The sequence below is a fragment of the Ceratotherium simum genome, chromosome 17 (genome assembly GCF_057802395.1).
Source record: "Ceratotherium simum simum isolate JZ-2026a chromosome 17, ASM5780239v1, whole genome shotgun sequence".
NCBI lineage: Eukaryota > Metazoa > Chordata > Mammalia > Perissodactyla > Rhinocerotidae > Ceratotherium > Ceratotherium simum.
The window spans coordinates 19,520,497-19,530,074 of NC_141916.1; the positions used below are offsets into that span (position 1 = coordinate 19,520,497).

General features: G+C 44.1%; 1 protein-coding gene across 5 annotated transcripts in view; it reads right to left on the bottom strand.

Moving 5' to 3' along the window:
- Positions 1 to 8,492, bottom strand: part of DNAJC22 (DnaJ heat shock protein family (Hsp40) member C22) — an 83,415-nt gene extending 74,923 nt beyond the window's left edge. For 2 of the 5 annotated variants that reach the window (XR_015554949.1, XR_015554950.1), the window contains exons 1-3: positions 8,290 to 8,490; positions 6,686 to 7,643; positions 5,543 to 5,724 (exon numbers count right to left, since the gene is read on the bottom strand). Coding sequence is in view for 3 of the 5 variants with exons in the window: in XM_087442455.1 (XP_087298581.1) it covers positions 4,961 to 5,021; positions 5,543 to 5,724; positions 6,686 to 7,570 (1,128 nt within the window). In the remaining 2 variants the exon portion in view is untranslated. Of the gene's footprint in view, positions 1 to 3,627; positions 5,022 to 5,255; positions 5,725 to 6,685; positions 7,644 to 8,207 lie in introns of those variants that run through there. The other 3 variants (XM_087442455.1, XM_087442454.1, XM_004428984.3) reach the window with 3 other exon arrangements.
- Positions 8,493 to 9,578: the final 1,086 nt, after the last annotated feature.

A 9,578-nucleotide genomic window follows, 5' to 3' on the forward strand; every position in this document is an offset into this window, starting at 1 on the left:
AATTATGTGCATTTATGGATGAGGACTAGAAGAAAACATGAATAAATTAAAGATAGTTTGATAAAGGTGAATTTTTTATTTGGGGGGGAGATGATGGCCATTATATTGTTCTTTGAGCAATTAAATATTTTATTTTCTTCCCAAGACAATGTCCACAAGAGGGCAGACAGAAGATGGCAAACCAAACCATTTAACACAAGCCTCAGCTGAAAAGTTAAGAACCCAGAATCCAGGGTTGAAAGCAATCTTAAAGGTCATCTAAATCCAACTTCCTTATATTACAGGGAAAAAACTGAGGCCCAAAATGGTAAAGTGGCTCATCCAAAGTCAGCAGGCTCGTCATGCAAGAGGCAGAAATAGAACCCCATCTCCTCACTTTTCCATCTATCCTCTTTCTACCAAACTACAGCGCTTCCTTAAACAAGGCAATGTTTAATCTGAAAAAGAGAAGATTTAGATGGATATGAAATGAAGGGCAGGTTCTTATCAAGAAAGAATTTTTTGTGGGTTTTGTGTTTTGTCGCAAAAGATGGCAAATCTAGAAAGAAAATACGAGGAAGTTACTTTCAATCCAATAAAAGAACTTCTTAACAATTGAGGATGTCCAAAAGGTGGGACAGGTAGGGGATGTCCTATTCAAACAAAAGCCAAAATAGTCATATCTAAAGCAAGCTATTCTCAAGATTCTGCACGAGATAGGTACTCGGGGTAGAGGTCTTCTCAGTTCCCTTCCAACTCTTTTTAAAGGGTCTATAAATTTTTTATTTGTGGGAGTGGGAGAATACGAAATCCTTGGATTTCATTAAATCAACTCAGCTAAAGAATAAGGAAGACTTCTCACTTGCTAATGTCTTAGTTTTTTTAATTATTATTATTTTAGTGAAATTCTGCTTTCAGCTGATTTTCATTACGTCAGGTCCTTTGGGAAGCACATCCCCAGAAAAGTCTCTCAGGGATTATAATGTCCCAGGTTGGTGGCAAAGCAGAATTCCCTTCCAGAAGTTCTAAATTCATATGATTTTTTGTCATGTATTTCTTTTCAAAAAAACAAACAAACAAAAAGGCTGTTTGTGACAACATGGATAGACCTTGAGGGCATTATGCTAAGTGAAATAAGTCAGACAGAGAAATACAAATACCATATGATCTCACTTATATGTGGAATCCAAAATGAAAACAAACAAGCAAAAACCCCCAAAAAACAAGTTCACAGATACAGAGAACAGATTAGAGGTTGCCAGAAGTGGAGGGTGAGGGATGGGCAAAATGGGAAAAGGGAGTAAAAAGGTACAAACTGCCAGTTATAAAATAAGTAAGCCATGGGGATGTAATGCACAGCATGGCAACTATAATAATACTGTATTGCATGTTTGAAAGGTGCTAAGACAGTAAATCTTCAAAGTTCTCATCACAAGAAAAAAAATTTTTTTCTAACTATGTATAGTGACAGATGTTAACTAGACTTACTATGGTGATCATTTCACAATATATACAAATATCAAATCATTATGTTGTACATCTAAAATTAATATAATATTGTATGTCAATTATACCTCAATAAAAAAAGTGGTAATAGAAATAAAATGTCATCGCTGATAGCACAAATTTATGTCACAACAGTCAGAATTTAAAACCCCAGCTTAGGCACTTAAAAGTCATTGGGTGAATTACTTAATCTCCCTATGACTGTCTACTAATCTATGTAGTAGAAATAAGAATAACCTTCTCTGAGGAGTTGTTGATGGAATTGCTTGACATCACCACATGTATTGTGCTTAAAAAGTTGCCTAGAATCTGAGTTCAATAAAAGGTTATAGTTATTCTTTAAAAAAAAAAAAAAAAGAGCCAGGCCTCGTGGTGTAGTGGTTAAGATTCGGTGCTCTCACTGTCGCGGCCCAGGTTCGTTTTCTGGTCATGGAACCACACCACTTGTCTGTCAGTTGTCATACTGTGATGGCGGCTCACATAGAAGAACTAAACTAACAACTAGGATACACAACCATGCACCGAAGCTTTAAAAAAAAATGCTGGGCTATACCATTGGCTATTAACAGATAACCTCTGGTGGTGGGTGGGTAGTCTAATCCTGGTAAGGACTCAATTTCAGTACCTGACCACAGGCCAGGACAAGAAGGAAGATGAAATCCAAACACGGTTTAATCAAAGTCTTTCCTCCTAAGAGGTAAACATTCTTTAACCTCTTTCTCACTTCTCACCTAGTACCCCAACCCATACCCACAAAACTCTCTCCTGTGGAAAACTTAGTATCAATCCACACTAAAGTGACCAACGGGGTAAGAGTTGGGTGGCTGACCACCCATGCTGTAGCATCTCGGAAACTACAAAGACGTCTGCTTTTCTGCATTGAAGGACTGAGACTCCAGAGGTCAGGGAACAGCCTCCCTAATTGAAATTAATCTGCCAAAGGATGACAAGAGAGTTCTGCAAGGAGAATCTGCAGGTGGAAAGAGCCATCTTACAAGCAGTTCCCCATCTCCTTCCCATAAAATTCATCTTACCCTCAGAATTGTCTCATTCTGAGGCCTTCTGCTATTACAACTGGCCCAGACGAGTTCCACCCCATTTTACAACTACAGCCCAAGAATGGCCAAACCAAACCACTTCCCTGGTTCCCCATAAACAGCTAAGAAAGGCTGGAATTTTCTTTTCTTAATTATAAAACAAGAGAGAGAGTCTAGAAAAGAGTGAGAGGGGAGAGAGACCACTTATAACCCTACCACCACAACACAATCCATCATTCTTCTTCAGTTCTTTCTAACTGTTATTTGTGAGCATTCATACAGTGATTTACAGGACTAAGAGGAAATTTTTTAAAAAATACAAAATACACTAATACACTCTAGGAAAATTCAGCCATACCAGTACAACCTTCATTCTATACCAGTTAACTCACTAGACACTCAAGCTCTATTTCTTTACATAAACCGAAAAGAGGAAAGGGAGCTACTAATTATATTTGCTCACTCTACATATGCTAGCTTCTTTATCACAGCACCCCTTGAAACATACCATACTATTATGTCAATTTTAGAGGAAACTAAGGCTCTAAGAAGCTAAAGAAACCCAAAATCATATAGCTAGAAAATCGTGGAACCAGAGTCAAATCCTAATCCTAATCTTTCTGACTCTAAAACCCACACTCAAAGTCAAAAGACAAGTCATAGACTGGGGAAAATATCTACAAACACATGACAAGGGGTTAAGATTCCTAACAAGCAAGAATACCAACAAAATAGATTTCATAGAGACAAATAGGAACACAAGTTTTTTAAAAAAATAAGCAGACTGAAGAGGAAATGCAAGTGCCCAATAAACATTTGAAAAGATGCTGAACTTCACTAGGATTCAGGGAAAGGCAAATTAAAGTAATTAGATACTGTTTCTCACCCATCATCTTTGCAAAAATTTAGAAGAGTGATAACAGTCCACACCAGTTACAAAGAAAGGGCCACTTTCTTACACTGCTGTTGGAAGTGTAAATTGTTACACTCTTTTCTAGAAGTTCCCTGATACAATATCAACCAAAATTTAAAATTCACATTCTGTTTGACCCTATATTATCACTTATTGGAATCTAGCCTCAAAAAAACAAAAAGCACCAGTACACATATTTAAAGATATTTAATGTCGCATTGCTCATGTTGGAAAAATAGAAACTGCTCATCAATAGTTCCCACTTGAATAAATTAAAATATATCCATATTTTTGTAACAAAAACTCCTGACAAAATTTGAGAACAGTAAAATAATTTTCCAAATCAAGTAAAGTCCCTAATCACTCTTTTGTCTTTTTTTCCTTATAGACTATCTTTAATATATTTACACTTTGCAGACATAGTACTACATATCATGTTAATAAGTTACGAATTTTTTTTTTAAAGATTTTATTTATTTATTTTTTCCCCCAAAGCCCCAGTAGGTAGTTGTATGTCATAGCTGCACATCCTTCCAGTTGCTGTATGTGGGACGCGGCCCCAGCATAGCCAGAGAAGCGGTGTGCGCCCGGGATCCGAACCCGGGCTGCCAGCAGCGGAGTGCGTGCACTTAACCGCTAAGCCACGGGGCTGGCCCAATAAGTTACTAATTACTAGCCTATGAAAATGCCTCATTAAAATTCCATGTGATAATTTGACAAATTGTGTTTTTCAAAGCAAATGTATATCAATTTTTGGCAACTTTAAAAACGTGTGAAAGTTAATTTGGTCTTGAAATCATGGTATATAAATTCATCAGCTAAAAACTTTTAAAGTTTTTTTAATAAATGAATGCAAAGAAAATACATCTACAAATTTCATTCCTCTCAATTACTCAGACCATTTTTTCAATCTGTAGGGAATACTAGCCAAAATAATTCCACTTTTAAATATATATATACTACTTAGAGTTAACTTCCAGAAAAAAAGAAAAAAAAGTGTGAGGAATGCAACATGAATAAAGAAAAGCAAGAAAGCTGGAGTAAAGGTACATAATTTTAACAACATGTTCCTGGTCTCCAGTCTTCCTCTGCATCCTGGATTGTTTCCTCCACACTCGGCTAGTTACTTGGGAATTAAATAAGTCCCTTTGAGATGCTCCAGCTGCTGGTTCCCTAGGGTTTCCCCAAAGTCCCCATAAAGGCATATAAGATATAAAATCATGAATTTTTCCATGAGTCCCCATAAAACAATGTCATCTGTCCCTTCTCCAATATCCCAATGCATGCTATATACACTTCTTATGACACTTAGTTCAAAATGCTAAACAATGCGGCCTTTGATATCTGTATACCTGTGTTATTATTTTCCACCACACTGTAAGCAACTAGGGAGCAGGGTATTGAGCACAGAATCAGATCCCAAGTTTTGGGAAGACCTGAGAGTTCAGCCAGTCCAAACCCCTCATGTAAAGCGTGAGAGCTCTCCACAATACTCCTCTAAACAGAAGAGTCCATGATGGGGGAACTACCCCACCCCACAGCCGCCTGTTCCTTCTTGGGGAAAGTGTAGCTCCTCGAAAGTTCTCCTATAAATGGAATTAAAATATTTTTCTGAAATACTGAAATTTAACCCCAGTCTTACCCCTTGGTAATCCAGAGAACAGATCAAATCCCACGTGTCACAGGACAGCTTGTGAAATATTAGAATGCTCATATTTTTCCTTAAATCTCCTAACTCAGTGCTTTGCACATTAAAAAAAAAAATAGTTAAATAACTTTCCTCCATCACTCATCAATGTACCAGGAGTGGGATAATGTGGTATATTCTCTAAAAGATATTTTATTGGTTTTATGACATTTCATTTCATTTTCATTTCACTATCCGGTTTTAAGAAAAAACAGTCAGAAATACAATAGGCAAGAATTAAAAATTCAAAACACAAATACATTCTTCCCCCTCTCACCCCTTTAAGGTTTTCTCATCTCCACCGCAAGCAGACAGTTTCTTGAACACTGTTGGGATGCCCCATGTGGGCAAAGGTGGGCTGGGACAAGCCTTCCACCTCTGCTAGGAAGAGTCCATCCTCAAGGGGAAGTTTGTTCTCACCTCCAAGATCCCCTGGGCTTCCTGGGCTGACTCAGGACTTCGTATGCAGCCTGGATTTCCAGAAAATGCCTCTGAGCCTCCTCTGTCTGGTGCCGGTTGTGGTCAGGGTGCCAGATCTTCACTAGCTCCCGGTATCTGCGATGTATGTCTTCATTTCTTGCCCCCTCTGAGAGACCCAAAGCCTTAGGGAAACAGAAGCTAACAAATTAGAACCTCCTAAGTTGTCAGGGCACCTGGGCATCTCCCTGTTCCCTCCCTAAATCAGGCTGTGGTATCTCTGGAATTGGCTTCTACTTGTCCACAGGAAAGACCTAGAGCCTCCAATTAGAATTCCAGCCTTCTGAAACATGGGCAAGCTCTGGATCCCATGGCAAGAACCAGGATTTGCCTTTAATCACAGCTGCCCATTTTCCAACCTGGAACATCGCATCCCCGTCAAGATCTCTTCCTTGCAAGAGAAATAAGCATATATGTCCACCAAAGACATGTACAAGAATGTTCATAGCAGCTTTATTAAGAATAGCCCCAAACTAGAAACAACCCAAATGTTCATTAACAATAGAGTGGATAGATAAATTGTAGTATATTCATACAATGGGATAACTTTATAACAGTAAAAACAATTTACAATTGTGTGCAACAGTATGAATAAATCTCACAAACATAATGTTGAATGAAAGAAGTCAGACACAAAAGAGTACATACTGAATGATTCCATTTATAAGAAGTTCAAGAATGGGCAAAACTAATCTATGGTAATAGAAGTCAGAATAGAAGTTCCCTCTGAGGAAAGGAGTATAGACTGGGAAAGGGCATGAGAGAATCTTCTTCGGGCTGGAAATATTCGATATCTTGATCTGAGTGGTGGTTACATAGTTATATGCATAAAATTGGTGCACTTTACATATGTTATACCTCAATAAAAAGTAAATAATATATACATATCATTTTCCCACTCACTATTAGAGCCTCTGCACATTCACCTATTGCACAGAGAAGCCCAAAGAAGCCAGGACACCCTTCTGGGGCCTAACTCAGCAGATATGAAAACAGTACTTCCACATAAGGGGCACCAGCTCCAATAAGGCTTAGCCTAACTCTCAGACCCATCCCAGAAAGGAAGGAGAGGGAAGAAGGCCTTACCTGGTAAGCCAGCTGACGCTTCTCATTCTGAAAACTGTGAACAAATTCATAGAGCTTCTCCCACTCCTGGAAGTAGCTGCTGCTGCAGCCAGGATCCCCCACCAGCAGCCTCCAGACTCGGTAAGGCAGAAGGAAGACAGATTCCATGAGGCGGCCAAGGAGGGGGAAGAAGCTGAACCAACTCAAGAAGGAGCCAAGGGTCTCTGCCACATAGCTGAGGGTGGCAGCTGTGTTGCAGAGGGCGCTGTATGCTAGCGGGCCCGTGAAAGCAAGGTAAGCCAAGCCCAGGCGGTAGAGCCGCACACTGAGAGTCTCTGACCCAGCCGAAGTTTTGTAGCGGCGATGCTTCTGGGCTGTGATGCTGGCAGCCAAGCTGATGGGCAGGATAGCTATGGGGCGGCCATAGAAGATAGGGGAAGTAAGAAATGCCGCCCCTAGAGTATTCTTAAAGTCTGAGGTCTGGTTGCCAACAGCAGCCACCAGCAAGACTCCTAAGCCAACTGCCAGTGGGAGTCCTACAATATAGAAGTTAGCCATGAAGGAAAAGCTAATGAGAGCCACAAGGCCAAAATAGATGCCCACTATCATCTGGGCAGCAAAGCGAATGAGACTCAGGGGGGGTGTCCCCCCTCCTGAGCTCTGCCTCTGCCCCTGGGCTCTGTTGGCCTGAGCTACAAAGCTTGGGAGCTTCCAGAACTCCCAGAGCCAGCCCAGCCCACCACCCCCCAGGGTAAGCATCCAGAGCAGTGCGTGGCTGTCTCTTCCCAGGTACAGGTGGTGGAGCCCAGCAGGGCCCCCTACAGCCCAGAGGACATAGGTCACCAGGAGCCCCTTGGCCATCCTGTAGAGAAAGGGTCTCAGAACAAGTCCAGTGGCACCTGACATTGCTCAGAGTGTAGAAATGTGGGGTCCTCTGGGAGAATCATGTCCGTCATGGCCCCAGACTTATCCTTAGACCCTAAGAGATGGAAAAAAGCAGTCGTAAGACTATATGCAGGTCCCAACACAGTAACCATTTGCCTGTCCAATATGAATGGAGTCCAGATCTTCCTGAGTGTCCCTGAAATGCTAGTTCTCTCATACCCTTCAGTCTAGCACCTCATTTCTGTTTTTTACAAACACAGCAACTCCAAATCTCCGGGAGAATGTTTTAAATGCTTTCAGTTGAGTAACTGGGAACTCAGCACTCGGACAAAAAAGCAGAAGCTGAAACTTCAGCCCTCCCCTCAGACCACCGACCCCTCGAATGACTCACGGGGTGGCCTTGGGGAGGGAATAGGAGTGAATACAATGCCCTTCTAAAGTCCTATATGTTTTGAAAGTCTCCTGCCCCACCCCCCCACTCTGACTATGGCGGCCCTCAGACACGCCAAGGTTTTAGCTCCTCTCCAGCCTCCCATCTCGCCAGGTCACGAAATATTCCCACAAGTCAAACTTAAAAGAGGTCCCGAATTCCCTCCACTTAAACAGCTCTGGAAAACTGCATTATGACCTAGACCCTGGCACCCCACAGTTCAACCACCTCCTTCCAGCGCAGACTTGGAGAGTCTCTCCAAAGCGACCAGATGAATCCCCAGAACGTCACACCAGATGCCATAGTGTACCTGCCAGTCTCTCCTGTCTACGCAGAGTGGGCCTTAGGAGCCAGCACCCGCTAGCCCCCGGGGTGAGCGGCCGCACCTGGGCACCCTGGCTCCCAGGCCCCGTCAGATCAGTCATTTCCTTAGACCACAGGGTCAAAATGGCCCCTCTCACTCCGCTCCCACTTCCATCCAAATGGACTTTGTCTTGCAGTGTTTGTTGTGTCACGGAAGTCGGGCCGTCCGGACCAGGCCCCTCCCCGAGGACCTCCCCGGCCCCCTCAGGATCACCTTTCAGCCTCGGGCTCCTCTCGCCCGCCCTCTCGGGTAAAGTCGGTTTAAGGTTTTCCCCGCCTCCCCAGGCTCTAAGAGACTGGTGCGGCGCCCCCACTCCTGCAGGCCGAGCGCGCCTGCAGCGCGGCCCCAAGACCGCCAGGTGGCGCTGCCGGCTTACGGCCGGGCGGGGCCGGGCGGGTCTACAGACTCACCTTGTCCAGTTGCCCCGGGAAAGCAGCCGAGAGCCGTCCTCTATAAAGGCAAAAATAGGGGACGCCTTGATCGCCCTTTCCACCCCCACAAATGGAAGGGTGACTCTTCCCTCACCTCAGACTGCACTCTCCTCTCTCCCTACTCCGCTGCCCTTCAAGACTGCCTTAGATGGCTCCATTTCCAATTCCTCTAACGCAGAGACACCAAGACAGGCTGCAGAGAGGGGACCCCGCCCCCGCGAGTTTGCCTCACTGCCTCTCCTCCAGGCCTACCAGTCGGGGGCACTACATCTAGACCTGAGCCTAAGACCTGAGGAGCCTCCCGATGCAGCGGGGGCCCCAAGTCTGCTGGATCCCGCCGGCTATGGCGAGAAGGAGAACCTGGAGCAAAAAGGGATAGAGGGTGAGGGGCGACCCACCGGGAGAGAGAGGACACAGCCCGAGAGTAGTCTGCCGTCCTCCCGCCTCGGTGCTGGGATGGAGCTGGGATGCAAGATGCCTTCATTTCAATGTCCAGAGCTCCAGTGCTTGTTCTGCTACGTGACCTTGGCCAAGTCACGCCGCTACCTGGGCCTGTTTCCTCCTCTGTAAAGGAAAGGCTTGGATCTCCGAGGTCTCCAACCTCGACGTGGGGTGGTGTGGGCCTGGGGCGCCTCACCCATGTCGCCTCCCCGCAGTCGGCAGAGTGCTTCTGTCCCCTCCACACTGCCAGCCCCCTCGGTCCTTATCCTGGCCCGGGGAGGGAATGCAGCTCACCATATTGCCCCTTAGGGCTCGCTGAGGGGCCAGGGGTGGAAGGGGCCCTAAAACAACGCTGGAGCCGCC